This window comes from Manis pentadactyla, chromosome 5 (genome assembly GCF_030020395.1).
Source record: "Manis pentadactyla isolate mManPen7 chromosome 5, mManPen7.hap1, whole genome shotgun sequence".
NCBI classification, from domain to species: Eukaryota; Metazoa; Chordata; class Mammalia; order Pholidota; family Manidae; genus Manis; species Manis pentadactyla.
Window position 1 is genome coordinate 82,779,580 of NC_080023.1, and position 25,731 is coordinate 82,805,310.

At 34.0% G+C, this 25,731-nt stretch overlaps 1 protein-coding gene across 6 annotated transcripts in view; it reads left to right on the forward strand.

The window, feature by feature from the left end:
- Positions 1-25,731, forward strand: part of RAP1GDS1 (Rap1 GTPase-GDP dissociation stimulator 1) — a 161,464-nt gene that overhangs the window by 66,135 nt on the left and 69,598 nt on the right. For 4 of the 6 annotated variants that reach the window (XM_036914067.2, XM_036914070.2, XM_036914066.2 and 1 more), the window contains exons 3-4: positions 2,528-2,650; positions 8,490-8,615. In XM_036914067.2, the coding sequence (XP_036769962.2) occupies positions 2,528-2,650; positions 8,490-8,615 (249 nt within the window). Of the gene's footprint in view, positions 1-2,527; positions 2,713-8,489; positions 8,616-25,731 lie in introns of those variants that run through there. The other 2 variants (XM_057502466.1, XM_036914071.2) reach the window with 2 other exon arrangements.

Here is a 25,731-nt window from a genome sequence, read left to right on the forward strand (position 1 = left end):
GAAAAGGAAGGATTTTAACATGGTACTGAGTTCAGTTCTTTTTAGTCTCTTGCTAAAAATTTTTTCTTAATTAATGGAAATTCAGTGTCAGATTTTCAAGTGGCACCTTAAAAACGTATTCTTTAGTCCAAGAGATAAAATAAAAGCAAAAGACACATTATGTTTTGTAAATAGGCTTGCTGAAAGGACAGCTGCTGTGTTTGTGTACGGTCATCTGTACTTTATGTTTGTATAATCTACATTGTAAGAAACATAGTGACAGCACACAAAAGGACTTAATTATTTATGCTTCCTTAAGTTTTCTGTTCTAAACAATAACACCGCTAGATGCCAGGTGGCACCCATGTTAATTTGTTAGAGTGTAGCTGCTGCTTATGCTCAGTGATTATTATGACAGGTGACTTTAGACAACTTTATTTTCTTTGTGGGCCTCTCTTTCTTCACCTAATAAGTTTGTTTTAAAGTATCTCCAAACTAATCCTTCTTATTACAGTATATAAAATATAAGAAACTAAAATAGTATTAGCTGTATGAAAATCTACTAGGCTATGGTAGGAAAAAGAAGTGCATGAATGGAGTTTCAGCATGAGTAATCTTGGTTACTTAATGTATAATACTCATGTCATAAATAAACACAAATGCATGCACACATATGTATGTATATATATATATATATAGCCAATTGCAGATGACTGTTTTTTCAAAGATAATAAATCCATGGAAGAACAATCTTCCATCTAATTTTCTATTACATCAGCCATTCACAATTCTTGAATTTTATGGTTCCTTAACTCAGAATCCTGGGTAGTCAAGGGGTACATATAACAGTGGTTTTTAACTTTTTTGACCAGTACCTATAATTAGAAATATATCTTTCATACAGTAGGCATATACATACAGTTATATATGCACATGATTACACATAATGCAAGCCACAGTTTCACTAACGTTGTTTTACTTTGGGCATAATTTGTTTTCTCTTCTGCTTTTTTTACTGACGTTGATTCTGTTTCTTTTTTTAAGAAATGGCTGGTTCTTATTTACCAATATCAGAAGTCCTAAATGGATTGGGACCCACAGTTTGAAAAACACTGCACTAAGCAGTCAATTAGATTATATAATACTTTTATAGAAAAGTACAGCTGATCCTTGAACAACACAGATGTTAGGGACACTGAACCCCTGTGCAGGTGAAAATCCATGTTTTAACTTTTGACTCCCCCAAAACTTAACTAATATCCTGCTGTATATAAAATGGGACAGTTAATTTCAGATGCAACCAAGAGTAGAATAGTAGAAAATAAGTGGGAGAGTTGTAGGGCCCAGCAGAGGAAAGGGAGCAAGTAGAGGGGTGAGTTAGCTGCTCTCCTGATCCCTGCCAGGGAACACCTGCCTGCCTGTGAATCAGTCTGGGGCTGGGAAGGACGCATTTCATTTGGGCAGAGGTTTCCTGCCTCCTCTTCTGTTCCCCTCAGATCCTAGCATTTCTCTCTGTTCAGATAGTGGCCAGGGAGAGGCTCAATTGGCTAGTGTGGCACTAACAAAGTCAAGGTCACATTCGAATTTCCTGTGGACCGTTATGTGTATTTTAATGTTTCCATTTCTATCACATCACCAATACAATCTGATGCCTTACATTCAATTACAGAGTCTATATATTTATTGAAAGAAAAACCACATGTAAATGTGCCTGCATAGTTCAAGCTTGTGTTCAGGGTTTAACTGCACATTATTTTTTTGTGGACTCTCTCAAGTTAGTCTACTAAAAATGATTTTCCTACTCTCTCTTGATCATGTCAGTTGCCATTTACTTAATTAGAAATCTTGAGTTCTTTCATTTTAAGTTTTGTTTCCTTGAGCTTTATTTCCATCATCATTTCAGGTGTTCTTATTATCTTTTATTTTAACCAAGAAAGGGAAGGAAAGAAGTAGAGACCTCTTGAATTTCTCTATTACCAAATAGAGTTCTGAATACCATCGCCTTAATTGGTATTTATTATTTCCCTTCTTCTTTAGCAGTAGTTTGACTTGTGTGAGAAGCATAGTAGTCATATGAAGCTATATAATCTCCTCTGTCACTTGATATAAAATTAGATGAAGTGAGTTTTTTGCTTATTGCCACTTATTTTCATAATTGCTATAGGAAACCATAGAACTTATGTGAACTATATAAAATAATATACTGTTAAGAATTCAGAAGGGAGTTAAAAAACAAATAGACAGGATTAGAACTAACATTGAAAAGTAAGCTTGGTATGCAAGTGATATATTCAGAAAGGATTCTTTTATAATATGTAAATAGACAAAAGATTGTATTATAAAGTATTATAATGTACAAATGAAAACTGAAGATAAAAGCAGCTTGTGGAACTGAAGGTAATTTTATATAAATAAGTACATTTGAATATATGCCAAACTAACTTCTTTTAGGGATGGTGAAAATACTTGAAGAATTTATTGTAGATAAAAACCGTCAGTGTTAGTGTTGAAGATACTCATTGAAGCCCTTTATCTGTATCTCTTTCAGATATGGAAACAAGTGAAAAAATCCAAGGAAGTGGAATACTTCAACTGTTTGCAAGTCTGTTGATTCCGCAGTCTTCCTGCACAGCCAAAGTAGCTAACATCATAGCAGAAGTAGCCAAAAATGGTGAGGTTTTCCTCAAGAACTTTTCTGCTGGGAACATCTTCAGTTTTACACCGTACTTGTCAGTATGTTTTATTAATTTGTGTTTTAATTTTGTAGATCAGACATTTTTTGTTTCTTTTTCTCTTTACTTTGACTTTTTCCCATGTAATTGTTTCAAATGACTATAGTTATAGTCATTCTATTTGTACGTTTACCATTTGCTATTTGTTCCTTCAGAGGAAAATTAAAGGAAGCACTGCTAGTCCCTGCTGCATCTGTATCATTTATTACTTTGGATATAGTATCCTTGAGCTTGCCACCGAGTCATTCACGTTGTCACAGGAGGGCTTACCTTTTCCAGTGTGTATGTTGGTTTGTGTTATACCCAGATAAACTCGCTCTTTTTTCATTGTTTTTAGTGAAGCCTTTCCTACTGACATTAGCACTTGACTGCAACAGTGGCTTTGGAGTGTATGTTCTGTTTTATGCACTCACCTTCATGGGAAACATTTATTTCTTAAGTTTCCATGTAAATACTCTAGAAAAAACAACAGCAGCCAAGCTTAGATTATATAATAGCTAGTCTATCCTATTAGCTGTGGTTTATATCCAGGGTGAAATATTCTTTGGAAGAGTTATATTGCAGCATAAGTATTTGCACATGATTTTAATTCAGTTTGAGAAAGACTGACTTCTTAAAGCAGTTTTTAAGTGTAAGGGAAGGCCATACTTATGTAGTGCCTTTAGTGTGCATCCATTTTCAAAGTTTGGTATTATTTTTATGCCTTTTATTTTAGTTACTGCATATTTATACACTAAAGAGAGGCAATTAAAAATGCTGACTTCATTTGTATAATCACTATAGTATTTGGCTCTGTAAAGTAACAGTATTTGTAGTTTTGGCCCAGTAAAACAACTTTTTACCAAAAATAAAATTGCCGTGAAGTTTTTCATTTGTTCAGAGTTTCTCAAAATGTCTTCCAAGTTCCAATGAGGTTCTATATTGGTAAGTTATTTTTTGGTTATTAACTTAAAACTGGCTGCTTATTGTTTGAATTTCATGTCTAAGCTATTATAATTCTGTAATCACTGTGCTATGGTTTGGATTCAAGCTGGTCATAAATGATCAGAGATTCCTAATGGTCTGAGAGTATTTAGTGTATGTCAAGCAGACTTCAACTACTCTGAGCAGTGGTTATCTTAGAACAATACAGAACTCCTGAATTAGATGCAGCTGGAAAATGGAACTCTTCCAGACATTGTTAACCTAGACCAATCACTACCTGAGTCTTCTTAGATGTATTGCAGCTTGATTTTCAAGATCAAGTACTTTATTTTTAACCTGCTTAGAGTCACAGTGTGGATTTCCAGAAATCAGTTTTTCTTAAAGCATTTTTTTATTTTGTTTTTTGTTTTTTAAGAATGAGCACACATATGATAATACAGTTTCAAAAATTTTGGATAGTAGATTTTTGTGTAATGAATTGCCATTCCTGTACAATCTTACTAATATCAGTCCTCATAATAGTCACAGTTTGATGGTAACTCTATTGCTAGATGTTGCATCTAGTAATACTCTAGTGGATGACAGCTGTATTCTAAAGACAATAGAATTTTTAGTATTTATACTTTTAATCAGAATATCACTAACCTTTACTGGTCAAAATAAATGGAATACATGTAAATGGTTGTTTATTGCTCAATCACCACATTGTTTTTTAAGTGAATGGCTGAGAAAGTGGATTAGAGCCTTTTTAAAACAAATACATATCTTCATAAGTGTAACATGACCCACAAAGTGTATTAATTGGGCTTGTATTTCTGCTTGTTAGAAACTAGGTAATGAAGAATGATTGTATGAAGCAGAATAAAGAGATTGGAAGTTGATTTGTTCATCCTTACTCTGCTGTGTACTTTGCATAAATACAGTAGAGAAATATTAGCATGTACTCTTTAGATTCAGATTAATTTTAAAATTCAGTTATGTTTAAATTTTGCACATATCAAAAAACTCTAAAAATTAACATAACTAACTGTGTGCTGCTGATCTTCAAAATCCAGAGGATTAGTAAGAAGTTTCATGGGGTTTTTTAATATCGGAGTATAGCTATGACCATAAATTATAGTAACAGATTTTGGTAACTTTTAAATAAAATATTCCCCTATATAATAGATTATGACTGAGGCAAAGGAAAAATAAGCAAGACAGGAAGTATCTATGAATATTTTCTCCTTTTCAGAATTGTATTCTCAATGTATATAATATTAATAATAATTATTTTAAAAATCCTAAAACTAGGTGCTAATGTGTCTATATTGTGCAGGGGGTGTTATGTAAATTATTCTAAATTCTAAAAGCAACCCTGTATGAGATAGAGTTATTTTATACACATTAGAAAACAGGTTAGATATCTTGCTTATCTTTACACAGCTAGTAGGTGGTAAAGCTGGGATTCAGACTCTTCTGTGATCATAGTTGGAATTTATGCTTCACCTTGTTTCCTCTCTCTTCACTTCTCTTCAGTAAATGAGATTTTACAATAGCAGTGGGCAGTGTGCTAGAGGTCTGAGTACAGGGATAGCAGCATGGGATCTGAAAGATTAGGCTGATGACTGAAGTTGAAAATGTGTAGAAGCAAAGAGAAGATGGGCCACTTCACATCTGTTTCTCTAGTCCACCAAACACCGGTTCCGTCAGATTCAATGGGAACTTGTCAGAAGCAAATTCCTGGACCCCTTTACCCAGATCTGCTGAGTCGAGAACTGTGGAAGAGGGGCCCAGCTCTCTGTCGTAACAATCCTCCAGGTGATTCTGATGCCTGTAAAGCATGAGAACCAAATCTCAGTCTGAGATAATATGGAATCAGTAGTTTGAATCAGTGTTAATGCCTTTCCTCCTTTATGCTTTGTCAGATTGCAAAAGCACTTGAATGCTTTAAAGAGTGAAAGCGTACACCCAGGACAGACAGGGGAGGGCATGGCCAGAAACACAGAAGTCTCCTGCTTTGTCTTGCAAATTTATTTATTTTAATTTTGCCCTCTACTCCATAACAATTATATGTTTATTTTAGTATAAAATGTATGTATGCCCTAGAAAACTCATTGAGTAAAATTGATACTCCCAAAGAAAGGCATCATGTTGTCAAGTAGCTAGAAGTATAGGGGGAGGGGAGGGGGTTGGGGTGAGTGGTGGGAGGGCGAGGAAGATTAAGGGGCACAAAATTCTCAATCATAAGTTGGTCACAGGGATAGTAGTACAGCATGGAGAATATAGTCAATGATCTTTCTGTGTTGACAGATAGTAACTGCACTAGTTGGGGTGAGGATTTAATAATATGGATAACTCTTGAAACACTTTGTTGTATATTTAAAACCAGTGTAAGATGGTATATCAACAATACTTCAATAAAAAAAAACATGTGTACCTTAGAATTTCAATGTTTGAAGCTTAAACTCACCCATTTTGTAAGAATCAGTTATAGTTATTAGTATTATCTTTAAAAAAGAAGGCAATACAGTATGAATAAAAAATGTCTTTTTTTATATCCTTTGCTTATTCTTTTATATCCATTGCTTATAGTTTCCCTTATTCTTTTAAAGAAAAACAAAGAGCCAAGTGTTAAATATAGGGATGTTATTAGAGAAAATTCAGACTGAATATATATTACTATTTAGTCTGCCAAACATTAAGGTAGACTCAAGCACTCAGTGTTTTTGAGAACCCCTTTGATCAAGGATGAATGTCACATCTATTCTGTTAGCCTCTCCAATTATAATGTTTTCAATGTATTCCTGTTAAGTTCCCGGTCTAATTTTGCATATATCCACCTAAAGCATGTAACTTCATCTTTTTAAAACTAAGGAGAGCTGCAGTCCTCAGTTAAACAGCACATTGGATGAAAAGCAGGTTTTAGAAGTTTACTTTATCTAAGGACTTTCAATGTTGCCTTTACATTGACTGAAAGCTGAGGAAAATACTAGTTTATGTTTATATGCTTTTTTAAAAAAAAAATTGAGATACAATTTGACATAGAGCATCAAGTATGTCTAAGGTGTTCTTTCTATGCCTTTGAACAAAAAGTTAAGAATGTTTTTATTTGATTCCACAATTTTCCTCTAATTATCCTCTGTTATTTAAAGCATAACTGAAGTTATTGATTGTAGCATCAAAATTTTGAAAGATATATTGGTATTGTATAGATCATTAGAACATCAAAGCAAGTAAAATATTAATTCATCAAGATTGTCATTGCCTGAGGAATAGCAACAAAACAACAAATAAAAGATATAATAACAGGTTCCACTTCTGAAATTAGAGTGCAAATCAGAGTATTTCTAAATTTTTATTTTAGTGGTCCTCAAAATGATCCTACTGTTGGAAACTAGATATTGGGAGAGGTGAAAAGGATAATGAATTTCTGTATTTAATTTGACCAATTCGAGTTGGTTGCATTAAGATTTGAAATGTATAAATATTCTAAAGTAAACTTTACAAGGTAGACAGGCTGATGTGTCATATCTTGTAGAAGGTGTTCATTGCATTCATGGAAGTATGTGGCATAATTTACTACCCAGTAGGTGATGGGATACCTCATAGTACTGAGGTTAAAAAGCCATCAACAATAAACTTACAAAAGTTTTAGAAGTAAGAAGTACTCCTAAAGTTTATGTTTTAATCTTAATCTTGGAAGTTTAAATTACAGAAGATTTTCAGTAATAATAGTGGTAAGTAAGTAAGAGATGTGATAGAAATGTAATCCTTTTTTTGAGTAGAGAGGAATACCTCTCTGACTTGTAGTTGTGTTAGGGGGAAAAGTTGTTTCAGTGGTAACAACTCATACAACAGCCCTGTATTATGTGGTTTAGGAATTTGAAAATAAAGGGAAAGAGAGGGAGGATTGTTTAGGAGGGCACTTGTGCTGTAAGGAGTGGACCCCCTTGAATGTGATAGTGAAAAAAGTGATTTTTTAGTATAATGGGTTATAGCTGAAGAATTAGGTTTTTGTTGAATAACTTTATTGACTGGGAGGTCCTTAACAGTAACTCATAATGTCCAAAATGACAATTTCAACATGGATTATTGTCACCAACTAGATACCTTCACTATCCTTAAATTTTGTATTTGTCCACCATCAGACACGTAAAAAAGTTTGTCTGTAATCATGACTGTGATGGTATCATTAGGAGTCAATAAATTGAGAACTATAAAACTAACAAAAAATTAGTTTAAAGTATAACAAAGGCTCATTTGGTGCTTTAGACCTGTGAATGCATGGGCACAGCAGCAGAAGGGAGTGATCCGCAAAATGAATTTTAATGAAGAGTAGGAAGGAAGATAAGTGATAGATGATTCCACTAGGCCTTACTTATTGTAAAAGACCTGTTATTTTTAATGATTCACTTGAACCTTTTAAAATAGTTCATATTTGGCCTTGTAAACAACATAAAGTGAAAAGTTGTGCAATTTGATTGCTTAGTTTATGACCATAGTACTTTAATCATCAGACTCATGGAAAGAACATTGCCAATGTTTTTATCATCACATATTGCTTCCCAAGCACATCCACTTATTATAAGAAAATAGTTATAAATTAGGTAAAAGAGAGTTAATTAAAATCCTTTTGGTTTATGGCAGAGACTATCAGCAAAAAATAAAAGTACAACTCCACTAATTTTTGTGTACTTATTTCATGAAGTATTTAATAGTTATCATGGTACTTTTGAACAAAGTGTACTCTTCGAATAGTAAGCCATCGTAAACATTTTAGTAGAAGCTATTTATTTTATTAAGGGACACAATTTATGAAATTGTAAATTGTGAATCTTTAGATTTTTAATTAAACATGTCTCTTATTTTCAGAATTTATGCGAATTCCATGTGTGGATGCTGGATTGATTTCACCACTGGTGCAGCTGCTAAATAGCAAAGACCAGGAAGTGCTGCTGCAAACGGGCAGGGCTCTAGGAAACATCTGTTATGATAGCCGTAAGTGTTGAAATGTCAGTGATACCCTTATAAACTTTGTTTAAGAGTTATGATTTTCAGAGTAATTCCAATTTTAGTGTTAGTACTGTCCTTTCTAGGCTAAGACACTAACATGGGCCAGTATTACTTAGTTCTGCTTATTTAGCAGAACCAGTGGAAATTTGGGGCATAGTTTTTTTAACTAGGAAGTTACAGCAACTGGATTATTTTCACCTGTTATCACAAATGTTATTTTCAGAGGAAAGTAAGTCAGTTTCTAAGAAATTGGGGTTTTTAATTGTAGAAAAAAGTATCTTTTCGACTAGGTTTTATTGAAGTACTATCTCTGAATGAGAATGCTTATGATAAACACAGTCTTTTAAAGTTCCTAAGTCTGTTCAAATACATTTTTAATTACTTGTAATTCAGTAAAACCATCCATAAAAACCATTATCCTCTCAAAAGCTAGATTGGCCTACTGCATCTGTATTGATTCCATTTCTATTTGTCATAATGTCATTGTCATCCTCACCACTTTCTATATTATTACACTGTCTAGGCATAAAGAAAGCAAGAACTTGGGTAAGGGTATATTGCAAAAATTTTACATTTCCTAATTCTTCCCACATATATGTAAACAAAATACAGGAAAGTCATGAGTATATTCAATTTAATTAGGCTTACCCTGATTTTCCTTTGATTTCTGTTTTCTGAACCAAAAACATGTATTTTAACATTCACTTGTAAAGCCTCCTAGCAATTTAGTTCTGTTTATACAACTAGGAAAGCTTTCATTTTTTTTTCCCCATTGAGTTTATACACAAAAAACATAGCCCTTTTATCATAGGCAATGCTTCCAAAAGTGATCTGTGTATATAAGCCAGATATAAAATAAAGTCATAAACACATTCATTTATGATAAAAGAAAGAAAAGGAAAAAAAAGATGGACACTATAGCTTTCAGCTCTAACATGTCTGTAGCAGTACTGGTAAGACTAGCCTCATTATTTTCTTACTCTTTCTGGAACATTATTATGTCTGAGGACATGAATATCTTAATATGAATTTTAACTTACAACTCCTCAATACTGTTTATAAATTTGCCTATCTGTTCCTTCATTCCAATTCTTTTTATCCTAGGGTGTTAGCTTTACTTACAAAATTCTAGTATTTTGTATTTATAACTGCATTTTTATATTTGGGACTTTTATTAAACACCATATTTTATGTTAACTTTCAAGAATGAAACCATTTGCCATATATTTTATGTAACTAATTTTAACAATAGATATTTAAAAGATCTCTAGAGTAATAGAGACTGATGGCATGTAATCAGAGAGCAATGATCATTATTGTTTTTATTCTTACCCTTCTGTGTTTATTACTAGAATTTAAGGCTATTTAAAGTATTCTTTAATCCTTGTTTGGTTTAGTTATTCTTGAACTATGCATAGTTTGAGCATAGGAAACAATCATTTGGAGTACTTTTGTCCTAGAATTTCACTTAGTCTATTGGCACAATAGATGAAACATCCACAGTGATTTATTGTCTCATCTTACTATGATTTTTATGGGCACTGAGTAATTTTATCTCCTGTGTACTCTGAAGAGTCTTGAAGTTATGATACTAAATGTCTGATTAATAAGATTATTATTTGATGAAACTAAAATCCATTATAGTGTTTATTATACCCAATTATTATATTCTTATGGGGTATACAGTATAAAGTCTGTGGATATGCTTTAGGCTATGAAGTTAAATTTTTGTTTCACTTATTTAATAAATATTTTAAAACCACTTCATTCTCATTTGCTTCAATGTAAATTACAGTTAAGTGGAAAATTAAGTGTAGTGAATACTGGCTATTTTTTATACTTTTAAGCCTTAAGGAAAATGAGGTTGTTAGTCTTAAAAATGAAAAAATATAATAAGTAATTTATTACTGTAAATCATATGATGAAGTGTGTTCATTTTGCCACGCTGTCTTAGTCATATAATTTCCATAAGACTGTATGCTTTCTTATCCTTTTATTTGAAATGAAATCTCTGTAATTCCTCAGTGATTTCTCCAGAATAATTGTAGGGAAAGTACAGCACCTTTATTTGAATTGTAAGAATGATGAAAAGTTCTGTATGTTTGATGCTTTGTGGTTGATTTGTGAGTTTACTTGAAAAGCATTTCTCATTACATTTTATAACAATTGGAAGTTTGAAAGAACCCAGAAATTAAACTTGTCTTTTTAAAAAATAGCTTCTCTTTTAATTAACCTTCTTTCCTCTGAAAAATGTAATGCTTCATTCCTAAAAGGAGAATACTAAAGTATACATGACAGCCTTGTAAGTACAAGGAATATTTTTTTTTACAAATAACATATGTTTTGAAATTCAGGTTTGTGTTTTATCAAACTTACCTGTTGGACTAATCAGTTTACTGACACTTTGTAAATGTACTTCAAATAATTTTTTGGTCTGGGTTTATTCAGAATGATACTAGGCTTACATTGGAAAATAAAGACAACGTGCAGATAGTATAGTACCATAAGAAATTCACTATTAGAGATGAAAATTTGAGAAATGTGTGCACATTTTATATATTTTTGACACTTAAAAACTAAAGCATTTGCTTAGCACATTTCAGTTAACATAGTTTATTTGAAAGGAGGACAGCTCCAACTGTAAAAAAAATTACACTTACCCCCACATCCATGAGATCTTTTGGAAAAAACAGGTCAAATTTCAGTTGTACCAGCTTTAACTGTGGCCATCATAAGAACTCTTCCTGATGGAAGGAAACTGTCTTATATAACATCAGGTAACAGATAATAACTGTTAAATGGGATTGAGGGAGGCTTTGTTGCTGATGAGGTTTTTTTTAATCCCAGTCTCTGTCTCTCACATATAGAGATGAAAGAGTCACTGGGTAGGAACCTGTTTCATTTGAAATGCCTGGTCTTTTTTCTGTTCTTCCAGAGAGCCTCCAAGGCACTTCAGTTAAAGATTTCTGTCTGAAAGTATCAAAACATACTTCTAATATAGGCAACATTTAAAAAATCCTTTGCCCTTTAACTTTGCCCAAATAACTCTTTTTATGAGAAGTTTGACATCTTTTAGATAAAAGAACAGAGAAAAATTGTATTTCAATTTACAAAGAAATCAGCAAAGCTATGATGGGATATATTGTGATTTTAAATAAAGAGAAGTAGTACTAAATTTCAGAAATGCATACCTTTGGCCTGTTTAATCACACAATTCTCTCAAAGGTGATACGAAAAAGGAATGAGTTCTTATTTTCCTTATCAGGCCATCTTTGTGGTATTGTCTACTTTCAGCAATTAGTTTATTTATATAGCTGTGCACATTTAAATTGCTGTATATTTTAATGGCCTTATAGTATAGGAGAGTTTCATGTTAAATTCCACCACATATTTATAATTTACAAGAATAAACTGGTGATTGGAGACTGAATTTTCTTTGCAGATGTTGCTGCTGAAGTCAGGAAATAATTGATTTCGGCTATACTTGTTAAAAGTTATTGAGTAGAGGATAGAAGAAAATGATTACATGAAATTAAATATTTGTGCCTTTTATATACCAGAGAAAGAATAATATATAATTCAAATTAAATGCATATTAAAATTAAATATACCTCTTTACAGAAATCAAATTAATGTCTGTTATTATATACTTAGTCCTGTTATTGGAAATATGCACACTTAAAAGCTTATATGATATGCTATCTTACATGATACAAAGAAAATTGTATCTTTGCTCACTGATAAATAAATAAATATTCAAAATGAGGTGATAATCAGGCTTGCCAAAGCCAGTGTTTATGAAGTGAAGTAAGTATTGTTTATTTCATTGACTTCAAGTGTAAATGGAAAGAATGCCCAAATACATTCACAGATCTATTTGTTATATTAGTGATTCTTACTATGTTACACTATTTTTATGTAAAGGATGAAGAAAGAATTCATCATTCTGACTGCAAATGCTTAACAATAATTAGCAATAATTCTATAATACTTTGTATGTAAGTTGGTTAGATAAATATGTATTGATATAACACAGACATGCTTTGAAATTGCCTAATCAAAAGTATATTTGCATCAATTATATTCAACAGCAAGTTATATCTGGCATTTAGAATAAATGTTTATTTCAGTGATTAAAAATTAGGTTAAGTATTTGATTATGTTATTAAAAGGTTTTGTAGGTCTGTATATTAACCCTACTATTTTTCAGTATTCAATTTTAGAGTAAAATAGAATTAGCAGCCAGTAATTATATAAGATTCTTCAACTTTTATCAGCCTGTTGTATATTATGAATGGGTTTATTACCAAAGTACATCATATAAAAAGTACATATATGAAAGAAAAAACTGTATGTAACTGCTACTTTTAGAGACAGTAATTATGGCTGTTATCACATGAAAATACTCTGCTGTAAAGATGTCCTAAATATATAGTTGGGAATAGATGTTGTTTGGTAACACAGTGATAATCTCTAAAAAAGTTTCACATCATTAAGGAACTTTTAATACAGTGGAGAAAATAAAATGTAAAGGAACATACCTTGTGGACAGTTAATGGAGTGCATACTAAATATGTGATTTTTGATCAGAATAAAAGTAAATGTGGGAATGATGGGAGCCAGAATTGGAGCCATTTTTTAGAAATTAAGCAAATAATACATTGCTTATAAAAGTAATATAGTTCATTTTAAAATTAATATAATTATAAATAAATAAAATTTAAGCACTATTTGCTTAATTTCTTTATTTGCCCTGGAAGGCAAATATTCCAGATTGATAGAATTTTTAGTTCTGTTATTTAGTCTTTATGAATTTAGTTTTCTCATTGGTAAAGTAAACTTGTGTGGATTAAAAAAGGTTTATTATAGATGTATAATATAAATTATGAACTGCTATGCAAAAGAAATATGTCACATTTATGTATGATCATATAGTTCAGGTTGCTATAACAAAATACCATGGACTGGGTGGCTTAAACAACCAACATTTATTTCTCATTTAGTTCTAGAGGCTAGGAAATCCAACCAAAATCAAGATGCCCGTAGATGCAATATCTGCTGAGAATACTCTTCCTGGTTTGCCCACAGCAACCTTCTCCTTGTATCCTCCCTCACCTAGCACCCTCACCTAGCAGAGAGAGAAGAGAGGAAGCAAGCTCTCCTTTCTCTTTTTATAAAGGCACTAATCCCATTCCTGAGGGTTCTACCTGCATGACCTAACTACTTCCTAATACTATTACATCAGGAGTTAGGATATCAACATGAATTTTAGGGGGACACATACATTCAGCTCATAGCATTATTTCTAAAAAGCACACTGTGACACAATATAATACATACAGTAATATACCCAAAGTATTTAATATAAATATATAAGGCCAGCAGAGAAAGACATTACCAAATGATTTTACTTATTTGTAGAATATAAAAAAACAGAACAAAATGAACAAAATAGCAGTAGTCTATAATTATAGACACTGAGAAGTGACTGGTGGTTACTATGGGGGAGGGGCTGGCATAGGTGGGTGGGGAGGGTGAGGGGAATAAAGGGGCACAAAAATTCTCAGTCATAACGTAAGTTGGTCACGGGGATAGTAGTACAGCATGGAGAATATAGTCAGTGATTCTGTAACATCTTTCTATGTAGACTGTAACTACACTAGAGGGGGTGAGGATTTAATAATACGGTACTGTTGAAACAGTGTGCTGTATATTTGAAACCAATATAAGATTGTATATCAATGATACTTCAGTTAAAAAGAGAGAGAGAGTGAAAAGATGTAACAGCCAGAAGCCATATAAAGAGAGGCAAAGATAAATCTAGTAAGAATCAGGGGTGATATACTTGATATAATGTGCACTAATTTAATTTCAGTATCTTGGCAGTCAGGGTGAAAAAAAATTTGTTATGCTAAGAAATTTTTATTTTATGCTAAGGAGAAATATTCTAGTACTTCAATCAAACAAAACACTGTTGAGACAAATGCTAGAAGAGATTTATCATCAGGATATCATTAGCTCTCTAGATGATTCTGTGCACATCTCCTTAAAATATTAGCTGGTGTTAGAGACTGAGTCTTCAATAATGAGTCTAGAAAAATAGCCCAGATAGTCTCCATATGATTTTTTTCTTCTATCAAAACTTTAACAGAATCCAAGAAATAATACTGAGTACTTTAGCAAAAGTAGTTCCCTTTGGGCATTATAACTTAAATGTGTTGTTTCTTGCTTCAAGCATATAACTTTAAAATTGAAGTTTTTATTTGAATGTGTATGTTTCTTAGTTTATTTTAAACCAAAATCAATTCTACTCTTCATTCATCATGCTTGCTCAATTTCTGTGTTGTATAATATATTCAAGTTCTACTTTCAGACTGAGACATATGCTTATTTTTTATTTTCAAGCCTATTATTTGATAGAAATCTAATTTACATGAGAGTAAGTATTAAAAAATACCACATACTGATGGTGGTTGTTACCTGAATGTATACATGTGATAAAATTGCTTAGAACCATAAATGCATAAATATCAGAATCTCTGAAACTAGAATCTAACCTATCATGTATATTCTGCAAAAGCTCCCCCGAAATGATTCTGATGCACATTCCTACCTAAAAACCACTGGGCAATAGACTAGGTAAAGAATAACCAGTTAGAAGGCTATTGTTTCTTTCTGAAGCTTAAGAACAAATGAAAGAGAGAACAAGAAGGAAGAAGGGTATGTGTGTGTGCAGGTGTATGTAAGAAGGAATCCAGGAAGATAACAGGTGAGATGAAGGCGTTCATCAGTCCATAATTTGAATCTGGATAACACCAACAGCAGAAATAGTGAGATCTCAGCTAGCTGCATAGGATTGGAGGCATGTTGAACTTAAAGTGCTGTTCTCACATTTGGGATAGAGCTTTGGGAATTTTATGCATGTAAAAGTGATGATTGACCCATGAGAACAGAAGAAATGTTTAAAGGAAAATGAAAACAGACACATTTAGGGTATAGAAAAAGTGAAGGAGCTTGTGAAGAAGTGCTGAAAGATTTGAAAGGAAAACAAGTTGATTGCCATGGATTCCAGAGAGTTGGCTGGTAAAGTTTGGTAAGAAAAAAATAATTTTGATGATCACTGACATTCATGTTTTTAAAAACATTTTTGAGTCTTATGGAAAAGAAGATAAATTTCAAGGTTTCTGGTGAGTAATGAGGAAATGAAAAGAGAGTATTAACTTTCTAGAAGTTTAATGAGAAAAAGGGAGGGAAAACAGTAGTATGAGGGAAGGACAGCATTGTGACAGTAATATAGAATAGTGGAGGTAGAAACATATTTTGGGGGATAGGACCCTATGGACAAGGGCAGAGTAAATTTCCTAGAGAGGATAATTGATGCAGAAAGATCATAGATGGAAAAAAAAAAAATGAAATCAGGAACCCAAGTAAATACCAGGGTTGGTATTAGAAAGGGAAAGGGCATTTCTAACTTAGAGAAAGAGGACAAAAGATGAGTGAAAGTATTTAAAAAATAAGGTGATACGGGGCAGTCATAGAGTGTTTCTGGCATTGGCCTCTCTTCCAAGTAAAGTAGAAGTCAAGCACATCAGCTAACAAAAGTCAATGACAAGGTGATGGCAGGAAACTTGGCACGTAGGGGAAAAGTTCAGAATTGGGCTGTGCGATCTGTTATAAACAGTAATGAAGATAAGGTTTTTTAAAATAACCAAATGGTAGTGGATGTTTACTGTGGTTAGAGATCTTGAGTAAGTATCCATGTATTAATGTGTTATGAACTTAAAATGTGTGGAGGCTAGGGCATTATTTTGTACTTTGATGTGTAGACAGGACAGAGCCACTGCAGATGGGTTGAAATTGAGATACATATAGTTTGGATTGGAATGGGAGGAGAAGTGAGGCAGAGGTATCAGGAAGTCATATTTCTGTGTATCACTAGATACACTAAATACTAACTGGAGCAGAGAGAGTGAAATTAAAATATGAAGTAAAATTAGATTGTTATCAATTTGATTGGTTCTTGTAAAGTACTGTACAGGTTTAAACAGTATTAGATACATAACCAATCCTGAAATAGTTTACATTTTGAGGTACTATGATTATCCCATTTTGTACTATGATACCACACTCAAAGCCCTCCTGTTATTAAAATGGTATTTTAAAAATGTAAGATTGTATATGTTTTTACCTTAATAAAATTGTAGAGCAAAGAATACTTTCTGTAGCTTCTTTTTTTCCATTGTTCTATTAAATTCCAAATAATATATATTTATAAAAAATCTAATGCCTTGTTGGAGATGGAATAATAGTTTTCAGGTAGTTACCAGTTTTATAGATATGGAAGTGGAGGCAGGCAACATGTGAGGAAGGAAGCATTGCACTTGGCAAAAACATTAGATGATTTTTCTTGAGTTCAATACGAAGTCATACATGGTTGCCAAGATAATTTTTTTGTCCCTTGTATACCCAGTTCCCTTCCAGTATCTGAGTCAAAGCTGGAATGGCTTTTGGAATTTTCCTTTCCCGATTAACACATCTTTTTGTAGGGGAAAAGCCTAACTTAGGAAGCTCTGAAAAAATAAGATTTTTGTTTTTGTTGTTGAAGTCTGTTCTGTTTTTTCCTCTCAACTTTATGACTGTAATTTCATTAAAGATACAAAGTTTAGACATATTAAATGTAAAAATTTCTAGTCTGTTTATTGAAACCCTGTCAGTACATATTACCCTCTGTGCTTCTTACCTGTTCTGTTTTTATTTTCCCTCTTTGTAACCAAACTGAAGTGCTAAGAACTTGTTCTGTTTTTAATCAAAGTTGTCCCTGTTACAGATTGGGGTATTTCCTTTGGCTAGGAAGGAATATAAAAGATAAATACAGTTTAAAAGTGAATAATTCTCATTCTTCTTGCAGAGTGGAATAAATATTTGTACCTTTTGAGAAACTATGCTGTTATTCAAGTTAAATTCTAAATCATAGCTATATTTATGTGTACACCAAGACACACACATACACATAGCATAGCATGATTTCTTTTAAGTATGAAATAATTTGATAGAGAAGTATCGCTCATATTTAAAATAATTGGAGTAAAATTTAATTTTGATTTTGAAAAATTACACTAATAAATTGGAGCAGTAAGTTATTTACATTATTAGCTAAATGCTGTTCAGAAGTCATTTATGGAAATGTTTAATAAATTATTTTATAACTTGTTTATAAATTACACACAGTCTTTTTTGCTAATAAAAAAATAATAAGGAAATACAAAAGTAAAAGGAGCAGAGTAACTTCAGTGGTTTCTTTGGCAAATGTATGGTGATTTATGGATATTTGTTATTATGTAAAGACTTTGAAAAATGTAGAATTGTCAAATTTTGACTGCTGTGAGAAAAATAATGGACTAGAGAAATGAATACTGCCATCAGCAGGCATGCCAATGTTGTGCCCATCAGATGCCAGGCTGTGACCTAATTTGTAATTGTATCTACTGTTGTTTTCCTCTCCTGAATTGTAAATGTAAATATATTTGAAATATTCTGCATAAAGACAATATTTAAACATGAATATAAAACCATGTCACAGAACTGTAAGCTTAATGCTTCTTTTTTTGATATTTGGGCATTTAACAGTCATGGTGGTTTTTTTCTTCATGACTCATTTTTCTAATTTCACTGATGTAATATTTATAGCTTTTGCTTTTATATCTTGTCTTTCATGCATTTTACCTGCACCTGGATGGGGGATAGTTGCTTTTTGAATTTCATAAAAGATGTTAATGGGTTCAAATTTTTCATTTGAATGCTTAAAACATACTGATCTAAGGTACATAATAGAAATTCACTATTTTGGCAAAATTACAGGGGAAATGTAAGTAGTAAGTATCAGAATTTAATATTATTCTCTAGTAGATTTCATATATATTTTTGAATTCATCTTAAAAAACAATGTAGATATGTTTATTTACCATTACCCTGTTCCATGTAGATAAAATTAGCACGTGGCAATAGTAAAAAGCCATTTATGTAAGGAGAATACAAGAATCTTTTATAATTATACATTCAGAATAGTCAATATGTTTGACTTTAAAAATATGATATTACTTTTAATGTTTTAGGTCATTGACTACCAAATTCTTTTTTCAAGTACCTACAACAGAACAAGATTATAGTTTTAGCAGGTTACCAACTTTTTTGAGTATGAAAACCCTTTCTATAACATCCAAAATAATTGTTCTCTTCTGCCTTCTTTGATGATATAGCCTATATATAGTATGATTATGCTTATAAAGTTTGTTAGGCAAATACACTTATATCATAGAGATTTGAAGAAGAATTAAGAATGCAAGCCTGGAGACCTGAAGTTACAACATAATTCTTTGTCATTTCCAGAATGTTTATTTTAAATCCAGTATCATGATGCTGAAAGTTGCAAATCAAAAGACATGCCACCATACAATAAACCAACAAAGGTTTAACCTGTTGAATCTTCCTTTTTTTTTAATAATTGAAATATCTTGATCCCCTTTCTATTCTTTTTTAATTTTTTTGAAGAACATTATGTTTACTAGGCTCTCCCCTACTCCAAGTCCCCCCCACAAACCCCATTACAGTCACTGTCCATCAGCATAGTAAGATGTTGTAGAATCACTACTTGTCTTCTCTGTGTTGCAAAGCCCTCCCCATTCCCCCACCCCGCACATTATACATGCTAATCAAAATACCCCGTTTCTTCTTCCCCGCCCTTATCCCTCCCTACCCACCCGTCCTCCCCAGTCTCTTTCCCTTTGGTAAATGTTAGTCCATTCTTGGGTTCTGTGATTCTGCTTCCTTCTGTGATTTTGTTCCTTCAGTTTTTCTTTTCTTCTTATACTCCACAGATGAGTGAAATCATTTGGTATTTGTTTTTCTCCACTTGGCTAATTTCACTGAGCATAATACCCTCTAGCTCCATCCATGTTGTTGCAAATGGTAGGATTTGTTTTCTTCTAATGGCTGAATAATATTCCATTGTGTATATGTACCATATCTTCTTTATCCATTCATCTACTGATGGACACTTAGGTCGCTTCCATTTCTTGGCTATTGTAAATAGTGCTGTGAGAAACATAGGGTTGCATCTGTCTTTTTCAAACTGGAGTGCTGCATCCTTAGGGTAAATTCCTAGGAGTGGAATTCCTGGGTCAAATGGTAAGTCTATTTTGAGCAATTTGAGGAACCTCCATATTGCTTTCCACAATGGTTGAACTAATTTACATTCCCACCAGCAGTGTAGGAGGGTTCCCCTTTGTCCAAACCCTCCCCAACATTTGTTGTTGTCTGTCTTTTTGATGATGGCGATCCTTACTGGTGTGAGGTGATATCTCATTGTGGTTTTAATTTGCATTTCTCTGATGATTAGCGATGTGGAGCATCTTTTCATGTGCCTGTTGGCCATCTGGATTTCTTCTTTAGAGAACTGTCTGTTCAGCTCCTCTGCCCATTTTTAAATTAGATTATTTGCTTTTTCTTTGTTGAGGTGTGTGAGCTCTTTATATATTTTGGATGTCAATCCTTTATCAGATCTGTCATTTATGAATATATTCTCCCATACTGTAGGATACCTTTTTGTTCTATTGATGGTGTCCTTTGCTGTACAGAAGCTTTTTAGCTTAATATAGTCCCACTTGTTCATTTTTGCCTTTGCTTCCCTTGCCTGGGGAGATATGTTCATGCAGAAGTCACTCATGTTTATGTCCATGAGATTTTTGCCTATGTTTTTTCCTAAGAGTTTTATGGTTTCATGACTTACATTCAGGTCTTTGATCCATTTGGAGTTTACTTTTGTGTATGGGGTTAGAATGTGATCCAGTTTCATTCTCTTACATGTAGCAGTCCAGTTTTGCCAGCACCATCTGTTGAAGAGACTGTTCTTAGCCATTGTATGTCCATGGCTCCTTTATTGTATATTAATTGACCATATATGTTTGGGTTAATGTCTGGAGTCTCTATTCTGTTCCACTGGTCTGTGGGTCTGTTCTTGTGCCAGTACCAAATTGTCTTGATTACTGTGGCTTTGTAGTATAGCTTGAAGTTGGGGAGCAAGATCCTCCCCCACTTTATTCTTCCTTCTCAGGATTGCTTTGGCTATTCGGGGTCTTCAGCGGTTCCATATAAATTTTTGAACTATTTGTTCCAGTTCATTGAAGAATGCTGTTGGTAATTTGATAGGGATTGCATCAAATCTGTATATTGCTTTGGGCAGGATGGCCATTTTGACAATATTAATTCTTCCCAGCCAGGAGCATGGGATGAGTTTCCATTTGTTAGTGACTTCTTTAATTTCTTTTAAGAGTGTCTTGTAGTTTTCAGGGTATAGGTCTTTCACTTCCTTGGTTAGGTTTATTCCTAGGTATTTTATTCTTTTTGATGTTATTGTGAATGGAATTGTTTTCCTGATTTCTCTTTCTGTTGGTTCATTGTTAGTGTATAGGAAATCCACAGATTTCTGTATGTTAATTTTGTATCCTGCAACTTTGCTGTATTCCGATATCAGTTCTAGTAGTTTTGGAGTGGAGTCTTTAAGGTGTTTTATGTACAATATCATGTCATCGGCAAATAGTGACAGTTTAACTTCTTCTTTACCAATCTGGATTCCTTGTATTTCTTTGTTTTGTCTGATTGCCGTGGCTAGGACCTCCAGTACTATGTTAAATAACAGTGGGGAGAGTGGGCATCCCTGTCTTGTTCCTGATCTCAGAGGAAAAGCTTTCAGCTTCTCGCTGTTCAGTATGATGTTGGCTGTGGGTTTATCATAGATGGCCTTTATTATGTTGAGGTACTTGCCCTCTATACCCATTTTGCTGAGAGTTTTTATCATGAATGGATGTTGAATTTTGTTGAATGCTTTTTCAACATCTATGGAGATGATCATGTGGTTTTTGTCTTTCTTTTTGTTGATGTGGTGGATGATGTTGATGGATTTTCTAATGTTGTACCATCCTTGCATCCCTGGGATGAATCCCACTTGGTCGTGGTGTATGATCCTTTTGATATATTTTTGAATTCAGTTTGCTAATATTTTATTGAGTATTTTTGCATCTACGTTCATCAGGGATATTGGTCTGTAATTTTCTTTTTTGGTGGGGTCTTTGCCTGGTTTTGGTATTAGGGTGATGTTGGCTTCATAGAATGAGATTGGGAGTATTCCCTCCTCTTCTATTTTTTGGAAAACTTTAAGAAGAATGGGTTCTATGTCTTCTCTGTATGTCTGATAAAATTCCGAGGTAAATCCATCTGGCCCAGGGTTTTTTTTTCTTGGGTAGTTTTTTGATTACCGCTTCAATTTCGTTGCTGGTAATTGGTCTGTTTAGATTTTCTGTTTCTTTCTGGGTCAGTCTTGGAAGGTTGTATTTTTCTAGGAAGTTGTCCATTTCTCCTAGGTTTCCCAGCTTGTTAGCATATAGGTTTTCATAGTATTCTCTAATAATTCTTTGTATTTCTGTGTGGTCCATTGTGATGTTTCCTTTCTCATTTCTGATTCTGTTGATGTGTGTTGATTCCCTTTTTCTCTTAATAAGTCTGGGTAGAGGCTTATGTATTTTATTTATTTTCTCAAAGAACCAGCTCTTGGTTTCATTGATTTTTTCTATTGTTTTATTCTTCTCAATTTTGTTTATTTCTTCTCTGATCTTTATTATGTCCCTCCTTCTGCTGACTTTAGGCCTCATTTGTTCTTCTTTTTCCAATTTTGATAACTGTGACGTTAGACTATTCGTTTGGGTTTGTTCTTCCTTCTTTAAATATGCCTTGATTGCTATAAACTTTCCTCTTAATACTGCTTTCGCTACGTCCCACAGAAGTTGGGGCTTTGTGTTGTTGTTGTCATTTATTTCCGTATATTGCTGGATCTCCATTTTAATTTGGTCATTGATCCATTGACTATTTAGAAACGTGTTGTTAAGCCTCCATGTGTTTGTGAGCCTTTTTGCTTTCTTTGTACAATTTATTTCTAGTTTTATACCTTTGTGGTCTGAAAAGTTGGTTGGTAGTATTTCAATCTTTTGGAATTTACTGAGGCTCTTTTTGTGGCCTAGTATGTGGTCTGTTCTGGAGAATGTTCCATGTGCACCTGAGAAAAATGTGTATCCTGTTGCTTTTGGGTATAGAGTTCTATAGATGTCTATTAGGTCCATCTGTTCTAGTGTGTTGTTTGGTGCCTCTGTGTCCTTACTTATTTTCTGTCTGGTGGATCTGTCCTTTAGAGTGAATGGTGTGTTGAAGTCTCCTAAAATGAATGCATTGCAGTCTATTTCCTCCTTCAGTTCTGTTCGTATTTGTTTCACATATTCTGGTGCTCCTGTGTTGGGTGCATATATATTTATAATGGTTATATCCTCTTGTTGGACTGAGCCCTTTATCATTATGTAATGTCCTTCTTTATCTCGTTACTTTCTTTGTTTTGAAGTCTATTTTGTCTGATAGTAGTACTGCAACACCTGCTTTTTTCTCCCTATTGTTTGTATGAAATATCTTTTTCCATCCCTTGACTTCTAGTCTGTGCATGTCTTTGGGTTTGAGGTGAGTCTCTTGTAAGCAGCATATAGATGGGTCTTGTTTTTTTATCCTTTCAGTGACTCTGTGTCTTTTGATTGGTGCATTCAGTCCATTTACATTTAGGGTGGTTATTGATAGGTATGTACTTATTGCCATTTCAGGCTTTAGATTTGTGGTTACCAAAGGTTCCAGGTTACTTTCCTTACTATCTAAGAGTCTAACTTAACTCACTTAGTATGCTGTTACAAACACAATCTAAAGGTTCTTTTCTATTTCTCCTCCTTTTTCTTCCTCCTTCATTCTTTATTTATTAGGTATCAGATTCTATACTTTTTCTCTATCGCTTGATTGGCTTTGGGGATAGTCAATTTAATTTTGCATTTGCCTTGCAATCAGCTGCTCCATGCTCCCTACCATGATTTTACTACCTCTGGTGACAGCTATGCAACCCTAGGAACACTTCCATCTATAGCAGTCCCTCCAAAATAGACTGCAGAGATGGTTTGTGGGAGGTAAACTCTCTCAGCTTTTGCTTATCTGGGAATTGTTTAATCCCCCCTTCAAATTTGAACGATAATCTCTCCGGATAAAGTAATCTTGCTTCCAGGCCCTTCTGCTTCATGGCATTAAATACATCATGCCACTCCCTTCTGGCCTGTAAGGTTTCTGCTGAGAAGTCTGTTGTTAGTCTGATGGGCTTTCCTTTGTATGTGATCTTATTTCTGCCTCTGGCTGCTTTTAACAGTCTGTCCTTATCCTTGATCTTTCCCATTTTAATTACTATGTGTCTTGGTGTTGTCTTCCTTGGGTCCCTTGTGTAGGGGGATCTGTGGATCTCCATGGCCTGAGAGACTATCTCCTTCCCCAGATTGGGGAAGTTTTCAGCAATTACCTCCTCAAAGACACTTTCTATCCCTTTTTTCTCTCTTCTTCTTCTTCTGTTATCCCTATAATGCGAATATTGTTCCGCTTGGATTGGTCACACAGTTCTCTCAATATTCTTTCATTTTTAGAGATCCTTTTTTCTCTCTGTGCCTCAGCTTCTTTGTATTCCTCTTCTCTAGTTTCTATTTCATTTATTATCTCCTCCACCATATCCAACCTTCTTTTAATACCCTCCATCATGTTCTTTTAACGATTGGATCTCTGACCTGAATTCATTCCTGAGTTCTTGGATGTCTTTCCATACCTCCATTAGCATGTTGATTATTTTTATTTTGAACTCCCTTTCAGGAAGAGTCACGAGGTCCATATCATTTAAATCTTTCTCAGAAGTTGTATTAATAATTTTACTCTGGACAAGGTTCCTTTGGCATTTCATGTTTGTATATGGCGCCCTCTAGTGTCCAGAAGCTCTATTCTGGAGTTGCTGAGCCCCTGAAGCAATGTCAGGGGTCGCAGGGGAGCGGTACTGCGGGTAGGAAAGAGCTGTTCCCCGCCTCCTGGCTTCTGTGCCAGTCTCCACTGCCTGAGCCAGTGGGCCAGTCACACAGGTATAAGTTTTTGTCCCAGAGCAGCCAGATATGGATCCCTGCTTTCCACAAGCAGCCGGAATCCCAGTGTCCCCAGGAACTCTGCCTGTATTAACTTTGCAACCCGGTAGTCATGCAAGTCTCATGAAAACACCATGAAATGTAGGTTTGTGCTCCCAGCGCAGATCTCCAGAGCTAGGTATTCAGTAGTCCCAGGCCTTCCACTCCCTCCCTGCTCCGTTTCTCTTCCTCCCACCTGCTAGCTGGGGTGAGGGAGGGGTGAGGGTCCCTCGGAGCCAGAGCTCACGTACGTTACCCCGTTGGCTGAGGTCTGCTCTTTTCTCCAGGTGTGTGCAGTCTGATGCCGTCCTCTTTCCTGTTGCTCTCTCAGGATTAGTTGCGCCAATTAAATTTTCTAATTGTATCCAGTTTTAGGAGGAAGCCTCTCTCTCTCCTCTCACGCCGCCATTTTTAATCTTTTTTCTGAATCTTCCTTTAATCAGCCTTCTATATGACATAGGAAAAAATTCATTTCTACTAAGTGAAATTAGAATTAGAAACATGTCTTTATGTCACTGAAGACATGTATTTATGTTCCTGCCTATAGTAAGCCTCAGTAATCTATCTACACCAGGGCCATAGGATCTACGTGTTTTCTTCTGGTAGTGATGAGTAAATTACAGGAAATTCTCACTCTTTGCCTTTATATTCTTTCATGTATATTTATATATATGAACCTGAGTAACAACAAAACTCAGAAAAATGTAACAGAATAATCTCTGTTCTTTCCTGCATCAGTAAACTGTTCTGTCCTGTCCAACTGCTGAAGCCCCAAATATAGGAATCACACTTTCTCACCTACCTTCAGTCCTGATCCATCCATGATTCTCAGTACTACTGAACACAGTGGACTCAGTTAACATTTTAATATTTTAATCAACAAATGTTAATTGAGTCCACTGTGTTCAGGGCACTGCCACGTGATGGGGATCATAGGAAAAAAGTAAGAGCAAGAAGTCTTTGTTCTTGTGGGGCACAGGAGATAATAAAAAAGTGAATACTACAAAAAGAATATATTTACAGTTGTGATCATTGATATC